Source organism: Myxocyprinus asiaticus, chromosome 47 (assembly GCF_019703515.2).
Source record: "Myxocyprinus asiaticus isolate MX2 ecotype Aquarium Trade chromosome 47, UBuf_Myxa_2, whole genome shotgun sequence".
NCBI lineage: Eukaryota > Metazoa > Chordata > Actinopteri > Cypriniformes > Catostomidae > Myxocyprinus > Myxocyprinus asiaticus.
In genome coordinates this window covers 27,404,538-27,430,413 of record NC_059390.1, presented here as the reverse complement: position 1 = coordinate 27,430,413, position 25,876 = coordinate 27,404,538, and the positions used below count along the sequence as shown (strand labels likewise).

Here is a 25,876-nt window from a genome sequence, read left to right as displayed (position 1 = left end):
CTTTCCCTATAGAATTAAATCAATATTAACTCATATGTTATGCCATAATATGTATTACTAGTATGTATAATATTTATAATTTAATAATAATATGTATAATTTATGCCATAACATGTATAACTATAATTTTATATTAAGAACTATAGCAGATTTTGCAAATAGTAAAACATGTTTGCATTTTTTGCCCCACATTAGAATGTATATATATATTCAATCTAACAACTCTTGTTTGGCATGTCTTCAAAAGCCTAAAAGCATCAGATAAGAGGTATCAGTTGTGTGTAAAGTGTGTGTTAGGTGTTCTCTGACTGTTCTGGAAGGTCAGAGAGGTCACTGATAATCTAGAGGAATTAAATTGTGTTTAAGTGTGTCTCTCCACCTGTCTGCAGCACACACTGTTCTGGAATGGCCTTTTTCTGCCTCTGGTTACAGAATCACAGTTTACCTGCAACAGAAATTGAGGGGTTGTTGAATTTCTACATTCCTGTAATGAGTTAACCCGCAAGTGTAGGCTGTTAATCAGTCCTCTGGTTAAGTCCCATCACTCACAGCACGTGAGCTCATGTGATTACTCTTGTGTGACACACCTGTGTGAAATGTAGAACTGCATATTCACAGTTTCTAACAGTCATAACACTGGGAAAATCCTAGAGCATTTCTGAATAACATCATATAGTCTGCACATCTCAAATGCTGAACAAATGGTCCGGTCAGGGGCTATACAAAGTGGTTTATGCGTTGGTGGAATGCTAACTAGTATTTTCCAGGAAGTCAATTGAAAGACACCTTAAGTCACTAAACTGTTTGGCAGTTAAACGTTTTAGCCGTATGATGCGCAAACTAATTACATACTAAATTCACTCTCTGCTTTGATAAAGAAAAATGAATTACTGTACATCTGAGTACCTTGTTTTTCCGACCCAGTCTCATGACCAGTCCGAGTATAGTACGAGATGATGAAATCATACGAGTTGGCGTATACAAATGTACAACATTGTACAACCAACGACCAACGTTAATATGATTTTTCATGACTTTTTAAACAAACCAAGTCATACAATATTTTCAGCCTGACTCATGAACTGAGCTTGATGGGGCTGGAATCGCAGTGTTCTGAGTTTGACGTCTAACACTCTATCAGGTGAGCTACCACAGAAGTTAATCATGTTGGATGGAATAAGTGTGTAAGTGTTGGTGGGTCTTTAATACAAGCCATAAAATGTGTCGTTTTTCAAATGATGCGTTACAGTTCAAATGTTTTGATATCATAACATACTGTAGCAGACTAGCATTATGAGAGTAACAGTGTGAAAATAAGTGTCTATAAAGTCATAATCAGCCATTGTAATTGTGATTTGTGTGAAAGTGAATGAAATGCACAGTTGTTGTTGCGCCTCTACTGTGAATTTCACCAGGAAACTGCATCAAAAGTAGAACGCAGCGCATAAAACTCAGTTTGCTATAGTTATAATAACGTTCATTTTATTAGAGTAGATTCACTGTAAAAAAAAATCGTAATTTTAACAGTAAAAGACTGTAAAAATGCTACAGTATAAAAAAAAATGTTAATTGGTTAATGGGTAGTTACCTTAAAATATACGGTAACATTTTAAAAATATATTTAAAAAGACAATACATGTAGTTTTATGGTAAAAATTTGTAAAAAATAATTGTTTTTAATGTAAAAAGTATGATTTTATGTATAATTAGCAGTAAAAATGTATATTATGTTTAACAAGAGTGTACATGTACTTTTTACGGTAAATTACAAAAATCAGGCATTCCCAGAATTGAACAACAAATGAGTGACACTGAGCACTGTCTCTACGTGTTTATTGCATTATTTTAATTTCACACGTGTTACCCTGATGGTGTTTAGTGTTTGTGTGAGTGACACTGAGCGTCGTCTCTACGTGTTTATTGGTCATTGCTTCTTGAAGGGTCACTATTGATGAATTTCGTGTCATCATGTGCTCTTCTGTAATTACGACGGGATTTTTACAGTTTTAGAAGGTTAATATATCAAGTTTATTGTTTAATAATATAATCGACGGTAATGTACTGTAAACTATACAGGCATCAAAATTGCATCCCGTAAAGCCTGAAAATGTGGTTACCGGCATTTTTTTACCACAAATTTAACAGGATTTTTTTTACAGTGTTGGATATCTTACGATTTCGCCATCTCGTACAAATTATTACAAGTTGTCATAAAACAATGTGTTTTTTGTTTAGTTTTTTCTCCCAGGCAACAATTCTCATATACAGGTGCATCTCAATAAATTAGAATGTCGTGGAAAAGTTCATTTATTTCAGTAATTCAACACAAATTGTGAAACTCGTGTATTAAATAAATTCAATGCACACAGACTGAAGTAGTTTAAGTCTTTGGTTCTTTTAATTGTGATGATTTTGGCTCACATTTAACAAAAACCCACCAATTCACTATCTCAAAAAATTAGAATATGGTGACATGCCAATCAGCTAATCAACTCAAAACACCTGCAAAGGTTTCCTGAGCCTTCAAAATGGTCTCTCAGTTTGGTTCACTAGGCTACACAATCATGGGGAAGACTGCTGATCTGACAGTTGTCCAGAAGACAATCATTGACACCCTTCACAAGGAGGGTAAGCCACAAACATTCATTGCCAAAGAAGCTGGCTGTTCACAGAGTGCTGTATCCAAGCATGTTAACAGAAAGTTGAGTGGAAGGAAAAAGTGTGGAAGAAAAAGATGCACAACCAACCGAGAGAACCACAGCCTTATGAGGATTGTCAAGGCGTCTTACCTGGGCTAAGGAGAAGAAGAACTGGACTGTTGCCCAGTGGTCCAAAGTCCTCTTTTCAGATGAGAGCAAGTTTTGTATTTCATTTGGAAACCAAGGTCCTATGAGAAGCTCATAGCCCAGGTTGCTTGAAGTCCAGTGTTAAGTTTCCACAGTCTGTGATGATTTGGGGTGCAATGTCATCTGCTGGTGTTGGTCCATTGTGTTTTTTGAAAACCAAAGTCACTGCACCCGTTTACCAAGAAATTTTGGAGCACTTCATGCTTCCTTCTGCTGAAAGATGCTGATTTCATTTTCCAGCAGGATTTGGCACCTGCCCACACTGCCAAAAGCACCAAAAGTTGGTTAAATGACCATGGTGTTGGTGTGCTTGACTGGCCAGCAAACTCACCAGACCTGAACCTCATAGAGAATCTATGGGGTATTGTCAAGAGGAAAATGAGAAACAAGAGACCAAAAAATGCAGATGAGCTGAAGGCCACTGTCAAAGAAACCTGGGCTTCCATACCACCTCAGCAGTGCCACAAACTGATCACCTCCATGCCACGCCAAGCAAAAGGAGCCCCTACCAAGTATTGAGTACATATACAGTAAATGAACATACTTTCCAGAAGGCCAACAATTCACTAAAAATGTGAGCCAAAATCATCACAATTAAAAGAACCAAAGACTTAAACTACTTCAGTCTGTGTGCATTGAATTTATTTAATACACGAGTTTCACAATTTGAGTTGAATTACTGAAATAAATGAACTTTTCCACGACATTCTAATTTATTGAGATGCACCTGTATAAGGTACTCTAGAAATTAGGGATGTACCAAAAAATTTGCCACCAGAGAATGTTGTAATGTTATAAAATATCATAAAGTCGGCTGAAAATGTTAATGGAACCGTCACTTTTACAAATTTGAAAAATAGACATGGGAAAAGAAAAATGTGCCCATGAAATTATTCAAGTTTAATATAATTATATATAAACACTGGCTGATGAGGATCATGTCTTGCTGAAAAAGAGGTCTGAATCTAATCTTTAGAATGGCTATCATAACCGTCTAAATTAAACCAGGTTATAAATGAGTTCACATGAGTACATAAGACCTTTACCCAGGGACACGTAATTCAGCTGAGGAATATTTGAGAACTGGGTGACCTCCAAACACAAAGGAGCTTTTATTTAAAGGTCTTGATGGATATTGTCCTTAGGGCCATTATGCATTTATAATGAAGTTACCACCCTGCTTTAGTTAGCGAAGACACCCTGTCATTGTTAAATTAAGGATACCACATTTACAAGACCATCATTCACAGAGAGGGGGACTCATGTTGTGTAAACTGTATTTGTGTCATCAGTGTTCAAATTATATGTTGCTCTCTTTGGGGGTTATTTTATGTTGTTTTTGTTGTTTTTTCATTTTTGTTTGGATTTGTTTAGTTTATGTTTTGTTTGGATTGTTTTGTTTTTTTATTTTTATTTTATTTATGGTTTTGGTTTGTTTGGTTTTGTTTAGTTTAATTGTGGCTTGTTCACGCTATGGATAGATTTGGTATTCCATACCAAATCTGTCTTTTGCAGTGCAGTCCTAAAGGTTCATAAACGTCACTGGATACTGCCGGTCATAAAACTCAAATTGTGTCGTCATGATTTTATAACAGATTGTCTTTGTGATAGACCTCTTGGCAGACGAGTGCCACTTCATTCTTACTGACCTCTGCACCTTATCTTGAAAGTTCCTGTGATGAAGAAAATTATGCAATGGTATGTTCTGGTAGAGAAAGTTGGCCAGGTCACTTGATCGCCAAAAGCCATTTCGCAAACTGTTGTTTTCATGTGCACTTTGCAACCAATTATCAGTTTATTGCATATGCAGCCATACTATGGTATCTTTCTCATTTGTGTTTTTTTTTTATGGAGAGCTCAGGTACATGCGAACGAGTTTTTTTTTGCAGCAGCAGCAGCAGTAGTTGTCAGCACGCCTCTCGTCAGTGTTGACTTTCTAGTGCACGGTGTACTTTGCCCATCTGCTCTGTAATCTAACCCCTTTCATCAAGAGTTAGTTTTCTTCGAGCGCACGTAACTAGAGTGGAGGGGACACAAAAGACATTATTTGTGGAGGGCCCTTTCATACTAAACAAATGTTTGGTTTTGCTTGAAAGTTCACGTAGGATGAATGGTGTGTTACGCTGCTCAAACACGGCACTTGAGGACTTTGCGGGATCAGAACAAGCGTATTATGTAAGAATCTGGAAGGCCCACACACCCAAACCCTTGTTTGATACCAAACTCGTGTCTCCATGGTGATGGACGCCTGAAAAGATATGGCAATTTTCTCTTCTGTGTTCGGTGCTGTTTAAATTGATAGTATGTATCCTAAATGTTTTGTTTTTTTGGGGGGTTTTTTTGGCATCTTTTAGGAGCACGTAGATGACCTCAAGCCTAACATGAATGCACCAAACCCCATAAAACTATGTCTTTAGCAGTGATGTGTTTAAATTCCTGTAATTTCCTGCAACACTTGCTCATCAGATCTAAAGATCTGTGGCCTCTCTGCGTTATATGATATCATATCAGGATAAAGTGATGAATAAGTTGTGAGTTATTATTTGTGGTTATGTCATTGCTCAGGGTGAATGGAGAGTATAGCCTCGAAAGGATATGCAGTGTGTTTGGGAAAGGGACCCATGGAATGTTAACTATTGTTCACATTTCCTTTAATCTATTTTATGCCTCCCTGCAACGCAGTTTACTATAGTAAACACAGAAAAAAACAAATTAAGATTTTATACAAATGGACATGTGGTTACTAACGGGTTTCATATAATAAAGTATAGGTGGTGAATTTGAGTGGAATTAAGTCAGTTGAGGTGAATAGATTTTAAATTACTCGATTGGAAAACTTTCGATTTATGCCTCATGGCGGAGGAATGACAAATTCTCTATTTTTATTCATAAAGCTCAACCATTCAACCCTATTACCAAAGTTATTGTAAGAAAAATGGTCAAACAAATATTTTACTTTAATTTATTGGAAATAAGTTTACCAATGTCTACAAATTAGCCATACTAGCTAGCAGGGCCGCTACTAAGATGCAGTCTTTTGGGAGGCCCAGGAATGGTGTCAGAAAAATCTATGGACAAGGGGGGGGGGCAAGGAAAATCTATGAACAAAATCAAAAAAACCTACCTCCCTACCCTAAACCTTGAACCTAAACCTAGCCAAATCTAGCTGTAATTTGTTTGTGCTTCTATGACACTTTCGACTCATGTCGACTTGTGTAATCTTCAGGACTCATACCCCCGATTATTTGCATCGCAAGTGCAAAGTTCTTAAGGCACGGTCACACATACTTTTACAAGGCAAATTTCCACAGGCAAAATATAGTCATTTCAATGGGAATCTGCGCAATCGTGAATTATGCGCTATGGGATTCTAGTGGCGAAGAATTTCCTTGTGCTGATTTCGCCTTTGACAGGCAAAATCACCAAATTGACCAATAGGAAGTTGCTTGGTTTGGTGGTGACCTCTTTGTGGGCGGTGCGTCATAAACAGCTACACTGAATATTCACAATGAACAAGGATGTAATTTTAGCTGTGAGTTTTTAACTGAACTCTTTTTAACTGCTCACCGAGTTTAAAGTGAAGCATTAAAAAAGGCTGTTTGACGATTATAGTTTTGCTGGTTTCACACGCGCTCAACATCCACTCATGCCATCTTCGCCTTTGGAATTTCGCTGTGAGAAGGTATGTGTGACTGCACCTTAACAGTTTAGCCACAGCACAATTTTACCATGCCTGAATAATCTTGTAAATATAGGTTGAAGTTGATTACTGTATATAATGCAAATGGGAAAATGTATCGCCTAACAAATCATGTGCAATAGGAAAAGTGTGTAGATGGCGTGATGTCAGTTTACATTTGTCTTTAATGTAAATTTAAGACAACTAACTTGTCAGACTAGTCTAAAACACATTTATGCGGCCCAAGGTTCTGTATTTTGATTGTATTAGAACCTTTTAATCTAGGATTCCATTGATTTTTAATTTCTATGTTTATTTGATGTTTATTGCTGAAAACAATATAATGTTTCAAAAACCCATTTTATATATATATATATATATGTATAAACTCAGCAAAAAAAGAAACGTCCCTTTTTCAGGACACTTTATTTTAAAGATAATTTTGTAAAAATCTAAATAACTTTACATATCTTTATTGTAAAGGGTTTAAACAATGTTTTCCATGCTTGTTCAATGAACCATAAACAATTAATGAACATGCACCTGTGGAACGGTCATTAAGACACTAACAGCTTACAGACAGTAGGCAATTAAGGTCACAGTTATAAAAACTTAGGACAATAAAGAGACCTTCCTACTGACTCTGAAAAACACCAAAAGTAAGATGCCCAGTTTCCCTGCTCATCTGCATGAACGTGCCTTAGGCATGCTGCATGGAGGCATGAGGATTGCAGATGTGGCCAGGGCAATAAATTGCAATGTCCGTACAGTGAGACGCCTAAGACAGCGCTACAGGGAGACAGGAAGGACAGCTGATCGTTCCCGCAGTGGCAGACCACGTGTAACAACACCTGCACAGGATCGGTACATCCGAATATCACACCTGCAGGACAGGTACAGGATGGCAACAACAACTGCCCGAGTTACACCAGGAACGCACAATCCCTCCATCAGTGCTCAGACTGTCTGCAAAAGGCTGAGAGAGGCTGGACTGAGGGCTTGTAGGCCTGTTGTAAGGCAGGTCTTTACCAGACATCACCGGCAACAATGTCGCCTATGGGCACAAACCCACCTTCGTTGGACCAAACAGGACTGGCAAAAATGTTCACTGACGAGTCACGGTTTTGTCTCACCAGGAGTGATGGTCGGACTCGATTTGGAGGTGGAGGGTCCGTCATCGTATGGGGTGGTGTGTCACAGCATCATCGGACTGAGCTTGTTTGTCATTGCAGGCAATCTCAACACTGTGCGTTACAGGGAAGACATCCTCCTCCCTCATGTGGTACCCTTCCTGCAGGCTCATCCTGACATGACCCTCCAGCATGACAATGCCACCAGCCATACTGCTCGTTCTGTGCGTGATTTCCTGCAAGACAGGAATGTCAGTGTTCTGCCATGGACAGCGAAGAGCCCGGATCTCAATCCCATTGAGCACGTCTGGGACCTGTTGGATCGGAGGGTGAGGACTAGGGCCATTCCCCCCAGAAATGTCCGGGAACTTGCAAGTGCCTTGGTGGAAGAGTGGGGTAACATCTCACAGCAAGAACTGGCAAATCTGGTGCAGTCCATGAGGAGGAGATGCACTGCAGGACTTAATGCAGCTGGTGGCCACACCAGATACTGACTGTTACTTTTGATTTTTCAGGGACACATTATTCCATTTCTGTTAATCACATGTCTGTGAAACTTGTTCAGTTTATGTTCTGAGTACACGTGCGGATACGCTGTTGTCTGTGGTCTCGGAGCGGTTCACAAAGCCGCCGGGGTCGGGTCAGTAGGACTTTGGGTTCAGGTTTGTAATTTATGAAAAAATATACAGGCCTTCCGAACTTGTTTCACCCACGTGCTTTCACTCACACAGATACGTGCGAACGAGTTTGAGTTAGGGGGCGTTTACACCGAACGTGTTTTTGTGTGAGTCTGCTCTGTTTTTCCATTGTAAACGCGCTAGACGAACGTCCTTGACTGCTGTACCACGTCTCGCTGTTTCTTAAATGTCTCACACAGGACTGGCACGTTATTAAACACCGTGTCAGGTTAAAAATAACTTCAGGTCTCAAAAACGCATGTTGAGACACCTGCGTCCTGTTTCATTCGTTGCGCTACGTCTAGATTGTTTTACGCAGGTGTCACAAATATTTAACATTATGAACAAGTTCAGGTTGCAAAGAGGGGACTGTTACAATGTTTAACATTATTCCAGATTGTTCTGCACCAAGCAAAGTTTCAGCGCTTGTAAAAATGTTTTTTCCTTCTGTTCTAGTGTTCTGAGGGGCCGCCATGGCTTGTATGTTTACTATTACAATACTGTTACGAATGTTGCCTACGATGCTTACATAAAATACAGCCTTATGCAACATGATGAACAATACACTGCAGCATTAGAATATAAGATCCAGGTGAAAGTGATGTAAATAAGACAGAAATATATTTCTATTGTATACAACAAATCCTCAAAGTAATATTAATAATACTGTATCATTCTGTATTATAATGACAAACTGGACAACAATTAATAATTATTGGGTTATAATATTAATATATATAAACAGAATTCTAAAATGTTACTGGGTGAAGTAGTTTTGCACACCCTGTTCACTAAAAAAATAAAAAATAAGAAATTTGTTTTGTAAATATATAAATTTATGTAGGTAAATATTGCTTTTTTATCACAGTATTGTGTAAAAACTGGAAAACATGCATTAATTATCTTACTAGACTAGATTCTAGTCTCTATTAGGGCTGCTCGATTATGGCAAAAATCATAATCACGATTATTTTAGTCAATATTGAGATCAGGATTTTTTTAACACGATTACTCCTTGACTTTGGAATATCATGCATTTTTTTTTTTTTTTTTTTTTAAACGTTAACATTGGATTTCCTTGAAATGTATCATTTCAAGGAATATCATATAATCATATGATAATTATTTTATGTTAGGTGTCCATCACCATCATTTACAGCAGGTGCACTCACACTTCTATGGAATGAGATCTACTTTTTCATCATGTGATCTACCATGTACAATAACGGCTATACATTATCACAATACCCAAATTTCAGTAGTCGGTAGTGAAATTTGTTAATTATGGAGGAATGGTGTCAAGTTCCTTAGTAATTATTCAAGACTAGTAAACAGTCAGTAATAAAATAACAATAAAAAACAGCAATGAATAGAAATAGATTAAAAATAATAACAAATTAAGAAAATTCAGTGCTTTTTTTAACAGCAGTATCAATTATTCAATAAACATTCAGAATGAAATGCAACATAAAACTACTACTGGTCTTCACTGTATGATTATAACACATTAATATTTATTAAAACTACTAAAGTTATTCAGTCAAGAGCAGTGAGTGTTTTCTTGTTCTGGTTGTTTGATTATTATAATGACTCACTAGACAGCAGCAGGTCTATTATCTTACATTTATATTTACTAGTCTGACATTTTAATACAAATTTGACCGTTCAGGTGCGCATTAGTGCAATCATTTTCGGAACACATGCGCATGTTCAGAATCAGCACACACACATACGCCACCTGTCAATCAAACGGCGCAGCGAATTATAAAATCACGTGCTCTGGATTACTTTCAACAGCAGAATAAGAATATGAACTTTCTAATAAGTGACACAGTCGTAGGTTATCACAAATATATCCGGTTATTTTTTTGTTATTGACGTTTGAATCAGTCTACTTGTCCGGTCGGGCAAGTAAAATTCTCTTTCACTTGCCCCTTCAAAAATCCACTTGACAAGTTAATGTCGAGCCCTGATTAAATAGTGTATTCAACATTCTCCAATAACCTTTTTTTCTTCTGCAGTATATCTCCTAAAGTAAATGTACGTTGTTTTAAAGGAGTTTTAGATATTATTTGATATCGTAGTTTTAGACGTATTTTGTTCCAGTGTATAATGGGATAAGACTACACTCTCTCAGCTTTATGTTCACTTCGATCCATCTTTAACTCAAAAAAACAAACGTTCTCTTCTTAATAGAGTTGCGTATCGGCGATTTTCTTCATGATAAGATACACACAGTGAACGCGACATATATTATGATTAACTATGTTATAATCTAGCTGCAGTAAACGCGCACGAGTGACGAGCATCCCCGCGCCAGGGTGTGCATCAGCCGGGAGAAGATTCAATCTCTTACCCGGTCACTTCATGCAACTCATAGATGCGGCGCTGACCACACAGAGAAATGCAGTTTCGGAGTTTATTTTCATAATCTGCTTCCTTATTATTTGAATTTTAATAAAGGATGGTTTAAAGATTTAACACCGGGGTGTTTCATTGCGAAACAGAATGTGGCACAATAATTGTTTTATCTAAGTTATCTTGTTTTCATAATCATTGGAAGCCAAAATCGTAATTGAAAATAAAATTTGATTAATCGCCCAGCCCTAGTCTCTATACTAGATTTTTATTTCATTAAACATTTTGAATGTACTTTGTTACAACGGCTGATAGGATGAATTTAAAATTATGATATAAAATCAATATTCAAAATTGGTCGGTTGCTTGGGGCCTCAGAAATCATAAACCTGCTACTGCTTTTTTATGAATGTTATGGTAGCCCAGCTATCAAAATTCTTCCCTGCAACTAAGCACCATTCACTTAGTTTTCTATTAAGGTTGACCCAAAAATGGCTTTTAGATAGACACAAACATTGTTTGTTTAACAATCCCAGTCAGACTAGCTAGCTAACGTTAGCTAACTAAATAGATAGCTACTACAGGCAATAGCTGTGTCAAAAATGACACACTACACTTACACAATACACCATAAGTGTAGTACTGTCTCAAATGGAACACAAATGTTTTTTTACTACACGGAAGCAGTCGTTGTTTTTCACCTGATGGAAGTGATGTGTCGCCGCTAGTTTTGAGAAGGGTCTATCTGCGTCCTGCAAGACTACTACAAGATACTCAACTACACGGCATACCCACTACAAGTTATGCCTCCCTTCAAATAACCAGCGAAATGCGCAAGACTTGCAACAGTTGGATGTCACATTCTTACACTTTATTGTGTTTATTTGGAATCCTGCAGTAACCCTACACCTGCCTATCCCTACTCCTATCCCTACCCATGAAGATTAACAGCAAAAAGTTTTTTAAATTATTATATATATACCACAACTTAAAAGTTCTATTGAATAGAATCATACCGCTTTATTACTAGGTGGTGGCAGTGAGGAGAAATTTGATGAAAATGAAGAGGAAGAGAAGAAGCTAGCAGTATGTTAAGCTAATAGGCTAAACACTGATCACTGATATATCAGTGTGGAGAAAACAATGACAATATATGACATTAATAATGTGACATATTACATGTAATTTAAAAGTTATTCTTTATTATATTTACACAGTTAAGACAACATGAATCATACAGCAATTGCATTGGATTTTAATATTTCTTAGCCAATAGAATAGTTTTATGATTCAAGGGGGGGTGTTACTTGAAGTGGGCATGTTGTGGAGTGGGTGTTTCTTGTCGTCTTGTGGGACGCAGACAGATACACCTGCTAGTTTTAGCGTGTTAGCCAAACTCAGTTCAACACTTGGATCTTAAATAATGTACATATTCACACAGTGTGGGGTGGTGGAAAAGTATTCTACTCACATTTGTAATGTGCTCACATTTACCATTAATTACAGTTTGTTTGTCAGGACAACATTGCGGTCAGGTAATCCTGTCCCTTCCGCTAAGTAGGACAAGCCAGAGTGAAGTGTCCAACATTTCGTACTGATCAGTACATCATCCGGGTACTTGTAGTCAATTTTTTGTTGCATTTTCAGTGTGAACATACAGTACTACTCACACAACTTGGACTACAAAATGGCGTAGGTTCATTTATTTATTTATTTTTTCTGCACTGCTGCAGTGTGCTAGAGTCAGTGAATGCCAGAAGCAGGGCACAAAATGATCAATGCATGCAACGCCATGTTTCTACTGTCCTTCATGAACTTTCATCACCTATACATTTTAGCTTTCCCTTCATGAAAAAGTCATGCATTAGCTACACAATAACACCCTAATAAAAGTTTCATCAAACTTCAATCAGGTTGTTTTCATGTTATGGTGCTGTTAAGTTTATTGTTAGGTCTGGGCTTTTGAAAGGTTTCACTGAGTTGTGTCAAAATGAAATGCACTATTGAATGAATCATGAAGTCTTAATGAAGATAAATCATTACCCTAGGTATATCTAGATAGGCCTATTAACTAAAGTTTCTGAAGCAATACTTTGTTCTAATCCACAACTCTCTCATCTTTTGAATAAGGTCAAACTTCATTAACTTCTATCTCAGGGGTTTTCTGGAAAGTGCGTGTTATGTAACGCTACACAAGGTCAACTCAAGTTATTTGGGCATAGGCTGTCAGAATGCAAAAAATCCCTGATGGTTTGCTTAGAGAGATTTTCCATAGTGTGTGGGCAATGGAAACTGACATTTGCATAGTGTTTTACTGCAAAAGCAAACTACCTACAGTGAAGGTAGCGAGAAAATGTTGAGAGCGAGGAAATCTTAAAACCATCAGAAGTCTTGAAGTATTTGTTGCAGCCATCAACCCAACTATTTGACAGTTTGCAAAGCCCCGCCTTAAAAATGTTACTGATCATACCTTAGCAACTGTTGCTGTCTGCCATATAACCAGACAAGCTTTTGCTGTTTTCTAATGCAAGTTTAAGGAAGTCTTGTGTGTTTGGGTATAGGGTTGCAAAATTTCCATGGGAATTAACGGGAATATATGGGAATTAACGGGAATTAATGGGAATAAACTGGAAATTTGAAAATTGCAAGTTAGCCTATAATAGGGAACTTAAATGTAGTTGGAAAATCTTGGTTAAAACAACCAGATTAAATGCAAATTCAGTTGAATTACTACCATGCGCATTCCTCAATCACATGCACACAGCACACTACTTAATGTTGGCTACTTACTACAGCAGGACTATTGAAGCCACACTACTGCATTTGAGCCCAAGGACTACATTCAGTCAAGTAAGTTTTGATGATATTACTAGGGTAAATATATTTGAAATATGGTATTAAAATTTAACTAGCAAATACTAAATCAAAATATGTTTATACAGTAGCTAGCTAGCCAGTATATCAGATATGCTAAATGTAAGCTAGCTAACACCATTTCATTGGCATTTAAGAGGCTAGCTATCATGGTGCTAGCTAGCTCAACTGTGATGTTGTTTCTTCTGCCTTCTGCTAGCCAGTTTTCTGTTATCAAACAAGAACGTAGTTTATAGTTTGATTTAGCATGCTGATTGAGGAGTGTTCATATATTCATCTAGCCTATTTCTATTCATTTGTCCATCATGAATTGTAAAATATTTTTACAGTTCCAGAATATTCCATTTGTTTAGCTAACTATTTATATATCTGTGCATGGGATTGCATTAGTGTTTTTTACAAGCTTTTTTCTAATCTAATTCTGCAGAACAATGCCACGTGCGCCATCTGATGTGTGGATACATTTCACCTCAGCCAATGTAGAAGGAAAGGCTGTGTACATTTGCAAATACTGTGCAAAGACTTATGTTAAGAATGCCACAAAGATGCAGAAGCATATAGCCAAGTGCCCAAAGTTTTTTCCAATATTTCCAAACTTCCCATGGAAAGTTTCCGGAAATTTACCGGAAATTTTCCGCCCCTTTGCAACCCTATTTGGGTAGTATTAATTTTGAATTATGTGCTTTATAATGACTTTTGTTTACTTTTTAGAAGCATAAATGCAATCAGCTGATCTTAACTATATTAAAGAAAAATTCTAAACAAACAAAAATGTGATAACACTTCATGCATTCGTTATTTTATCAAATTGATTACTGATTAAAACAAAACTCATTGGATCTTTAACATTGTCATATGAACAACCAGTCAGTAACTGAGTTGGACATAACGAAATTCATTACTTACACATCAGTAATATTAATTCAGTAATCCTCTGACTGATCTGTGTTAATTATGAGCTCATAAGAGTCATTTCTTTCAGGAAACAGGCATCACTGGTCACGCTGTATGTTTTGTGCTTTAGATTCAAACGAACCAGCTCATTAGTCATTCATTCGGAAATTGGACTATATTTGTCATTCTGTATGTTCAACCCGATCTCATGAAAATTCATACATAATTTACAAGTTGGCTATTTCGTATGGTCTCGCATAATGTTGTTCGCATAAACTCGTACAACTTCATCACGTGCAAATTCCCAGATGTCTAATGCGGAAGTTCCGCACACAAGGTGTTAAGGACATACTTATTAAATACTTATTATCTAACCCTTATCTAAACTTAACCAATCAGTAGAGTGTGCAAACATGATAGGAAGCTGTTGTGTGTGACAGAAGCAAATAACTGTCGTGTATTCGATGGAAACAATGTCCAGCGACGTCATTGGCTGTAGTGAAAGTCGTAGTAATTAAAACGAGTGCAGTTGCACGATATCATACGAATTAGCCAAATTTAGAAAAGTCGTACAAATCCTGATGATTTCGCCGTGAGAGTGTGTTGGTATGTTATGTGATATAGATTCAAAAGAACCAGCTACAGTCAATAGTTCAGGAACCGGACAACACTGGTAACACTGTATGTTGTGTGCTGTAGATTCAAAAGAACCAGCTCACTAGAGTCACTCATTTAGAAATTAGTCTACACTTGCCGTTCTGTTTGTTTTGCGCTGTAGATTAAAAGAACCAGGTCATTAGAGTCATTCATTCAGGAATCGGGTATCACTGGTCACGTTGTGTAGATTCTGTAGAGGCAGGGGTGGACTGGCCATCGGGAGAACCGGGACTTTTCCCGATGGGCCGGCCGCAAAATGTGGCCGAATGGGCCGCGATAAGCTGAAATGGGCCACCACATTATGTAGAATGTGCCACAAAATGGCACTGCGATATGCCGAAGGGGGCAGCAATATGCAGAAAAGGACAGCGACCACCCCCCCTCCCTGCTCAACAACTTTTGGGCCATTTTCGATGTAAAATTCCGCACCTATTTCTCTTCCCAGTCCACCCCTGTGTAGAGGTGCAGTGCTGCTAATTCCAGCACACGTAAGAATAATTTCAATTCAAGAATAATTTCAATTTGGGTGTGGATCTAAGCAAAGGGTCAGTTCTTGTTTTCTGTTCATTACATAATGAAACATCACAGAAATTCATGTTATGTGAGGTTAATGACCCATTGGTGCTCTTTCCACAGGTAGTCACTGTGTCCCAGTGTTTGAGATCATAGCCGTTCAGGAAAAGGAAGACGACGCTCCCACTAAAGACACTGGAAAATGGCAGAAAGTTCCTCAAAGTCCAGTGCACTCCAGTCAGCACGCTTTTACAGGTACACCAGCACGATCGGACTCTAAACCGCTTTTCTGCCATCTGATAATGGGGAATACGTGGCTTTTATTTTTAGATTTATCTGCTGTGGCATGGCTGTATTATCTGAATGATATTGATTATACAGGTCACCTTTCACATAGTTCTTGAAGTAATGTGCTTGTCTGTGTGTCTCTGCAGTGTTCTACGTGGAGAGGATGAGGCAGCACTGCTGGCGGTGCAGCGACGTGACCTTCCACTGCTCTGAATGGGCCGTGTGTCTGCTCTGGGTCCAAACTATTAGGGAACAACTTGCATTGTTGAGTACGTCCTTATGACAAATCCTTCCAGTTGAAGCTAAAGTGTGTACTTTCTTCGCCACTAGCTTCACCAAACGTAATTGCAAAAATAATCACGGTTTTCAAACAGATTTTGGTTGAGCCAATGTTGCTGTGTCAGGCTTGACAGATCGCTCAACAGTTGACTGTATATTAAGACGGGATACGAGAGAGTGTTTAAACATAAAAAAATAACACACATAAGATTTAATCTTGTGCAGCTGTGCATGTGATTATATTTAAAGAAATGTTCTGTTTTTTTCTTTAACAAAAAAAGTAATAAAAACAAGCGCTCAAGCAGAGTTGAAGAGTAGTTAACTAAAAGTAGCATGCTACTAGCATAAATACATTTTCAATTGAGTAGTGCTGTAGTCGTCAGAGTACTTGTCAAAAGCAATGCTAGCAAAATAGTGTTGTCATACGACAAATGGACAACTCTGCAACTGATACTCTGTTTCCTTTTGCCCATATATGGATTGCCGTGTAGTCTTCTGATTGGCTAAACAAAGAATCTGACTGCAGCCTTCAGTGATTTTTTTTTTTCCAGTTGTTTACAAAGCCTAGCGCTGTCACATGGCACCTAAGTCAGTGATATCTGACAGGTAATAGGGACTTTTTCTGCATGTCATTTTATTAAATTCAATAAATGGATTTACTATAGTAATATTGTAGTTACCATGATTATAGTAACCATGGTTAATTTTGTGCTTACTATGATTTTACTACAAATGCTATGGTTAAACTATGGTTACTGTGTAGTAAAACCATGGTTAACTTTCGTAATGGAATGTCACTCTAATTAAAGATATAACTCAGGTGAACTTCTGATTGCAGAATTAAATAATACCATCTGATTGTTATATATGTAAACATATTTTCTTTTTTAAATGGCTTTATTGTAGTTAGCTACTTTTTGTTAGTAGCTTGTAGTGTAGCTAAAAGACTAGCTTGACTGTAGTTTAACTACTTTAAAGGGATATTCCGGGGGGCCTGGGTAGGTCAGCGAGTACTGACGCTGACTACCACCCCTGGAGTTGCGAGTTCGAATCCAGGGTGTGCTGAGTGACTCCAGCCAGGTCTCCTAAGCAACCAAATTGGCCCGGTTGCTAGGGAGGGTAGAGTCACATGGGGTAACCTCCTCGTGGTCGCAATTAGGGGTTCTCGCTCTCAATGGGGCATGTGGTAAATTGAGTGTGGATCGTGGAGAGTAGCATGAGCCTCCACATGCTGTGAGTCTCCGCGGTGTCATGCACAACGAGCCACGTGATAAAATGTGCGGATTGACCATCTCAGAAACAGAGGCAACTGAGACTTGTCCTCCACCACCCGGATTGAGGTGAGTAACCGCGTCACCACTAGAGCCTAGTAAGTAGTGGGAATTGGGCATTCCAAATTGGGAGAAAAGGGGATACATTGTTTTTTTTTTTTTTTTAAAGGAATATTCCGGGTTTAATGCAAGTTAAGCTCACTCAACAGAATTTGTGATATGTTGATTACCACAAAAATGTATTTTGACTCGTCCGTTCTTTTCTTTAAAAAAAAATGGAGGTTACAGTGAGGCACTTACAATGGGAGTGAATGTGGCCAATTTTTGGAGGGTTTAAAAGCAGAAATTTGAAGCTTATAATTTTAAAAAAGCACTTAGATGAGATATCTCACAACACTTATTTTATTAATATCTTTCAGGGAGTAGCAAAACGTTTGCATACCTTTTACATGAAAAAAAAAATTGCTTAAAGCACCTTTAATTCTTCTGTTAAAACTTGTGTATTATTTGAGCTGTAAAGCTGTTTAAATTGTCATTTTTACAGTCATTTGAGGGCTTTAGGGTTTTGGCAACAAAGTTGTAAAATTGGCTATAACTTAACATAGAGAAGGTTAGTAAGTGTTTTTATCACACTAAAATCATGTTTATAGGGTAAATTAATTGTCTTGTGGCTATACTTTTGAAAAAGTGAGTATTTTAATGTAAAAAAAAATTTTGACCTCCATTCACTTCCATTGTAAGTGCCTCACTGTAACCCAGATTTTTGCTTTTTTTTTTTTTTTTTTTTTTTAAGAAAAGGGGGAACAAGTTTAAATTAATTTAAGTGGTAATGAACATTATGGCAAAAATGCTGTTGATTGAGCTTCACTTGTATTGAACCCGGAATATTCCTTTAAGTTATGAGTAGCTTGCAGCTTCCCCAACACTGCACTTTAACAGTGCGAAAGATGGAACAGTTTGTGGAAAAACAAAGTATACCCTAGCCTTTACCAACATTGAAATCTCATTGGTTCAAATTCTGCTCCACAGAGCTATTCATCTTCAAATACACTATATTGCCAAAAGTATTCGCTCATCTGCCTTTAGACGCATATGAACTTAAGTGACATCCCATTCTTAATCCATAGGGTTTAATATGACGTCGGCCCACCCTTTGCAGCTATAACAGCTTCAACTCTTCTGGGAAGGCTTTCCACATGGTTTAGGGGTGTGTTTATGGGAATTTTTGACCATTCTTCCAGAAGCACATTTGTGAGGTCAGACACTGATGTTGGACGAGAAGGCCTGGCTCGCAGTCTTTGCTCCAATTCATCCCAAAGGTGCTCTGTTGGGTTGAGGTCAGGACTCTGTGCAGGCCAGTCAAGTTCTTCCACACCAAACTCGCTCATTCATGTCTTTATGGACCTTGTTTTGTGCACTGGTGCGCAGTCATGTTGGAACAGGAAGGGGCCATCCCCAAACTGTTCCCACAAAGTTGGGAGCATGGAATTGTCCAAAATCTCTTGGTATGCTGAAGCATTCAGAGTTCCTTTCACTGGAACTAAGGGGCAAAGCCCAGCTCCTGAAAAACAACCCCACACCATAATCCCCCCTCCAACAAACTTCACAGTTGGCACAATGCAGTCAGACAAGTACCGTTCTCCTGGCAACTGCCAAACCCAGACTCGTCCATCAGATTGCCAGATGGAGAAGTGTGATTCGTCACTCCAGAGAACGCGTCTCCACTGCTCTAGAGTCCAGTGGCGGCGTGCTTTACACCACTGCATCCGACGCTTTGCATTGCACTTGGTGATGTATGGCTTGGATGCAGCTGCTCGGCCATGGAAACCCATTCCATGAAGCTCTCTATGCACTGTTCTTGAGCTAATCTGAAGGCCACATGAACTTTGGAGGTCTGTAGTGATTGACTCTGCAGAAAGTTGGCGACCTCTGCGCACTATGCTCCTCAGCATCCGCTGACCCCTCTCTGTCATTTTACGTGGCCTACCACTTCGTGGCTGAGTTGCTGTCATTCCCAATCGCTTCCACTTTGTTATAATACCACTGACAGTTGACTGTGGAATATTTAGTAGTGAGGAAATTTCACGACTGGACTTGTTGCACAGGTGGCATCCTATCACAGTACCACGCTGGAATTCACTGAGCTCCTGAGAGCGACCCATTCTTTCACAAATGTTTGTAGAAGCAGTCTGCATGCCTAGGTGCTTCATTTTATACACCTGTGGCCATGAAAGTGATTGGAACACCTGAATTCAATTATTTGGATGGGTGAGCGAATACTTTTGGCAATATAGTGTATGATCTGATTAGCTGTTATTTTGTTGTCACTTGTAGTGTGGACAGACAAATTACTTGTAGGTAGATACACGTCATGCCTGGTTAAGGCACGGTGTAAGTTGAAAATAACCTGGAATGTTCCTTGTTGCACCATATAATATAAGGTAAAATATATATATATTTTTTTTAAAGTTTTGGGGTGCTACGTATATGCTAGCTCCAAGCACAGTTTTGGCAGTCTTCTCTAGGTTGTCCAGTTTGTCAAAATCAGCTTAATGAAGTAGTTTTGACAGGCTGTGAAATCTGTCGTCAAACAACAACAACTCACTTTTAATTCTCCGCCTGCCTCTCATTCCACAGCCAATCGACCGAAAAGCTTGCTGGTGTACATCAACCCCTACGGAGGAAAACAGCGTGGGAAGCAGATTTATGACCACAAAGTGGCCCCCGTCTTTTCCCGGGCTTCTATTTCCACCGATGTGATTGGTGAGCACCCGTCAGCAGCCTGCATTAACATTTAAATAAAAAATTTGCTTTTATGCTTCGCAAATAGATCTCCGTTGGCAAATGGCCCCACCTGCCAACCCGTCCCAAGAATATTATTTTATTTACAGTGCCATCTATCACCGGAGCTGGCCATAATGCAAACCGTGATAGTCGATAAACATAGGAATGCAAAGACATCCATTATTTATTAGGTTTGAGAGAGGAAGACCTGGGGTTGGTGGGAATATTGACTGCGAGAGCCGAGGCTTACAGGCTTACTCAGCAGTTGCTTGAGGGTATTTTTATGACCACACAAACACTTTGTTAATAGTAAACTACATGTCTGGCTGGACAAATACCATTCAAACAATCATTAGAGGAGCCTAACAAGATGTTATGTGGGCAGTTTAATAAGCTCCATACATCACCTTTGGCATATATCATCAACGTGATCCACAAGGTTCTGTCCTGGGCCCTATTCATTTTCAACACATCCCTCAGAGTTACGGATTTACATCATTGCTGATGGTAAAGAACCGGTAATGAAATGTAATGTACTGGGATTGTTTTTCACCTCAGCTTCAGCTTTATCATTTGATGCAGCCTGATTGATGGTCACCATCAAGCCACCAGAAAAATGCAATTTAACTGCCAGATGAACATAATGATGTTTCTATCCCCAACCCCCCCCCCCCGCTCAGCCTCACTGTCATCATCCCATTAACAATTACTTTTCCCTTTTTGTTTCTATAGTTACAGAGTGTGCAAATCATGCCAGGGACCACTTGAAGACGGATGCCGATTTGAAGAAGTATGACGGGTGAGTGGATGCCCTGCTGGGACATCACGGTCGCTGTGCGGCAATTTGCCCAGCGACAAATGCATGCTCTGCAGCAGAGGCCGGATTAACATTTGCACATCAATGCACATCCCGCGCTGCAACAGGAGAGGCACCCTGGGAAATGAATTCTGAAAGTGGCCTTTGATGATGGCAACATGGATGCTGCATCAAATCTGTGCATAAGGCTTTATTTACAAAACTTCCTGGACTGTTGCGTCTGGATGTTTTTCTTGCATTTTCTAACATGGAATTTCTGTGGACAACAGCCACTATTATACACAAAACCCATTAAATTCCATAAGTTTGTCGGTAAATGCATTAAAACTTTCTCATGTCATTTGTAAGTAGTAAGATACTTAATTATATGTGCTTTTCCACCATCGGGCCGAACGGTTCTGAGCATGGCGAGTAACCGTTTCAGTCGCATTTCCACTTGAGCAAAGTTCAGTACAGTACGATTATAAACTGTTCCCGACCTGAATTTCTCAGCACGGATAAGGCTCTGAAACACTCATGGCGAAGTTCTTCTGCGTTCTTTGCTGTGAGCTGGAAAGAAGGACGAAAGAGTCGAGTAACGGTAGACTGTTTGCGAACATTCGGACACCAGCCACGCTGCAGGAACATTTCAATACAAGACATTCGCTGTCCTGTCAACAGTATACATATAAAATATTAAAGGTGCTGTAAGTGATTTAGCCATTCTGGAACTTCCACCAGACTTAGCCATTGATTAGCCACGCCCCTTCTTTCTCAAACCATGCACTCCAAAGGTACGCTTAGACACGCTTAGAGACCTTTGTATTAGAGCAGATGGAGGAACATGGGGGGGTCGTGATTTCGCCGCACCATGACGGAAAAAGAAATCCCGGATCGGTACGAAACACCACATTTCCATTGTTCAGCCCGATGATGGAAAAGAGTGATATGGTGGATAGCAGCAATATGGTAAACTCTGTACATACATAGGACGTTACAATAAACACAACGTTTTGAAAAAATTACAAAGATTTGCTGAAAATACCTCTAATTAGCTACAACAGAAAACTTGTTTGAAAAGTAGTAAAGCAATTTTTGCTGTTGCATGAATTGGCATAGGACAGCGCTATATGCTTTTATGTGAACTAAAAAGTTAATTGCCACAAATTAAAATGTATTAGCAAACAGAAGAACTAGGTCAAAATCACTTTATTCAGGCCAAACAAAAATTCCGCCGCTCTCTTTTTTTGTGCACAGTTTGTGGTGTGTGACTTTTGAGTGTATCCGTGCAACAGTTACCACAACCCTGACATTGCATCAGTTCGAGCGCTTGAGATTTGGCAATAGCAAAGCAGGCATCAGACTCAGTGCATGTTCTTTGTTGCAACGCTCCTCGTAAGCAGAAAGATCACTTAACGCACAAGTGCGAATTAGCTTAAATTATGTCGTCGGACATTATAATTTTTAATTGCAAATGCGAGCAATATTGTTGCACTGTACAGTCCTGGTAAAGGCCTAGTAAATGCCATGGAGTAGTTGTGTCAACTCATTCAAAACTTTGTGATTGGCTCAAACTATTTGACGACAGATGGCATCATGAGACTTTTCTCATCATGTGAGCTCCCCTGTTTGCACTCCCATTGGAAGTCATCGGATTGTGTTGCTTCCTCATATGTTAATCTTAATTTTGTAGAGTTTCTAATGATCTGTCGCTCATATCACGTTTTTTTAATATTTATTATTAATTAATGACTTCCAGTTGCTCTATTGCTGCAAATTGCTGTCAGTGTGAACACCAATTAAGTCAGCAAAATGTCATAGCTGGTTTTCTAGCATTTCGACAAATGTAAAATTGCCATTAAATTTGCAGTTTGGACTGTATGCATGAAAGCTCTTATTTGGTAATCAGATCCCAGACCAGTGCCCCCCTCTTTGACAAATTTTCAACAAGCCCATAAATTAAAGGTATTTCCATTTGTGGCTAAATTTCATTTATCTTCTCAGGTGCTTTATGCCTCTCCATCATTAAAAAAGCTCCTAATTTACAGTGAAGTGATAAGTGTTGTGTATTTGTCCACAGTGTGGTGTGTGTTGGAGGAGACGGCATGTTCAGTGAGATCATGCATGGCCTCGTCTCCCGTACGCAGCAGGATGCCGGTGTGGACGAGAACTCGACAGAAGGGACCCTTGTTCCTTGTGGACTTCGCATCGGCATCATTCCTGCAGGTTAGTGGACTAGAGTCACAAAACCTTAGTCTATACACTTAGTCAGTTCAGTTTTTCAATACAGATTGCATTGCTTTTTTCTGCACATCATTTCTTTGGCATTGGGCCTTGGTGCACGGAAGCATCCATTACTTGTGACTCCATTACTGGGTACATATGCATTCTAGAGGACAATCACAGGAGATTATAGCTCTGTTCCAAAACCTAGTTGTCTACCAAGACAGCATTTTAAAGTATCATAGGTGCACTCCTAATGCAAAGGCAGTTCCGTACAATAGGTAGAAAAATGTTGCTGTCTTCTTAGATACCTGGCCCTTCTCCAAAACACTGTGAGCTGCCTTGCTGTCTTCTGTCTACCTAGACAGCTGCCTACTAAGGTAGCATCCTAACTGAAATGAAACCTCATAAGTGACTGATTTGGAAAGCTCTTCAAAGACAGCAACTTCATATATCATAAAAATAGCGCTCCTCACATGAAGCGTGAACGTGAGGAGGTCCGACTCACAGTTGATGTTAGCATGTTCCAAAACTAACCAGTGTTGTAGAGTAACTTAGTAAAAGTAGCAGCAACACAAAGTTACAGTAACTAAATTTTTGTTGACATTAATCGCCCCAGCAACCCAACTATGGTGAATTGGAATTCCCAACACTAAATATTAGTGAATCGTCTATTGTAACCCGTTAATTTACATGAATTTTCCAAAAGAACTGATTCACTTAATTTATTTGGATTTTCCAAAACTACATATGGGAGCAAGAGGGTGGTTTAGGTGAGTGCATTTGAAGCGAAATATTTAGTTAATTACTGTTGTTTATCACTAAATTTCCGTTGTATTAATTTATATTTAGTGTAAATTTATATGGTCAATTTAATGTTGCTACCTTCATTGTTTAAAGTCACCCTAATAAAATATTAAAATGAATAATCAAATAAAGTTATTACATTATTAAAATCCTTTTTTTATGGGGCCTGGGTAGCTCAGTGGTAAAAGACACTGGCTACCACCCCTGGAGTTCGGTAGTTCGAATCCCAGGGTGTGCTGAGTGACTCCAGCCAGGTCTCCTAAGCAGCCAAATTGGCCCGGTTGCTAGGGAGGGTAGAGTCACATGGCGTAACATCATGGTCACCATAATGTGGTTGATGTGGCATGGTGAGTTGAGCGTGGATGCCGCGGTGGATGGCGTGAAGCCTCCACACGCGCTATGTCTCCGTGGCAACGTGCTCAACAAGCCACATGATAAGATGCGGTCTCAGACACGGAGGTTGACGGTCTCAGACGCGGAGGCAACTGAGATTCGTTCTCCGCCACCTGTTTTGAGGCGAATCACTACACGACCACGAGGACTTAAAAGCACATTGGGAATTGGGCATTCCAAAATTGGGTGAAAAAGGAAAAACAAAAAAAACTAAAAATCATTTTTTATATACATTTTACAAATAGTTTTATTCAAATATTTAAAAACATTATCAAATTTTAAATATTTAAATGGCTTCAGTGAAGTTAGCTACTTTTTGTTAGTAACTTGTAATGTAGCGAACTGCTTTTTGACTGTAATTTAATGACCCTTACCGAGTTCATGGCAAATTCGCCACTGATTATTTTCACATGCAAATGAGCTTTGCAGCAAACTTGCGGCAAATTATCCATTGTCGCCAAAGGTTTGCTGCAGTTTCACCACTAACAGTGAAGAGCTGCAAACTTCTGGCAAACATTAGCGGTGAATCACAAGCTCATTTGCATGGGAAACTAATGAGTGGCAAATTTACAGCAAATTTGCGTCAAGTTTGCGGCTAGATTGCCCGAACTCTTGATTTTTTTTGTAAGGGGACTTTTTGAGTTTTACAGTAGCCTATCAAAGTAGCTTCCCTAACAGTTAAACTAATAACATGACATTAATGAACCTACAAATACATAGCACACATATTGGGTAAAGTAGTACATTTTAAATTAGATTTTTTTTATCGATACTGGGTATATAGTTGGGTAGATTTACGCTGCTAAAAAAGGCGGTGATGCGTCATCAGTCTGTGAAAAGGGTCCATTGTGAGTCTTCCGTGTGCTTCAAATAAAATAATGTCCATCTTGGTTAGGATGCTGCCTTAGAAAGTAGCTGCCTATGTAGGCAGCAGACAACAAGAAAGCTAGCAAGGTTACAGAACAGATCTTCATTTACATAACTTTAGCTCCCCCAAAAAAGCATAGAAATTAAAAACCATCAACTTTTTAATTTCAAGTCTGAAAAATATTCAATACATGAGCTAAGGCATTATTGATAAATGGCGAACTCAAAGAACATGGGCAGATAAGACTGATGTCATGCACTGTAGAGCGTCATTCACTAGAGTTCTTGATAACTTAATGACTTCGGCTTATCACATCATTCTTTCTGATATAACCGTTTGCCATAGAAATCTGACAATGGCAAACCCTTACAAGAGTTTAAGGGTGCATGTTGTTATCGGCAACTTTATCAGCATGTGTAATGCTGTTTATTTATGGCCTTATCTCACGCTGTCCAGACACACAAAGAGGAAAAGTGATAGTATGTTTAAGAGTGGCTGCTGGTCATTCTTTATCCTGTTACTGGACGACTACTGAGTGG

General features: G+C 38.8%; 1 protein-coding gene across 2 annotated transcripts in view; it reads left to right on the top strand.

Moving 5' to 3' along the window:
* Positions 1-25,876, top strand: part of cerk (ceramide kinase) — a 41,743-nt gene that overhangs the window by 1,774 nt on the left and 14,093 nt on the right. The window contains exons 2-6 of one of the 2 annotated variants that reach the window (XM_051691581.1): positions 15,752-15,883; positions 16,063-16,185; positions 20,104-20,229; positions 20,983-21,049; positions 23,127-23,272. In XM_051691581.1, the coding sequence (XP_051547541.1) occupies positions 15,752-15,883; positions 16,063-16,185; positions 20,104-20,229; positions 20,983-21,049; positions 23,127-23,272 (594 nt within the window). The remainder of the gene's footprint in view (positions 1-15,751; positions 15,884-16,062; positions 16,186-20,103; positions 20,230-20,982; positions 21,050-23,126; positions 23,273-25,876) is intronic. The other variant, XM_051691582.1, reaches the window with a different exon arrangement.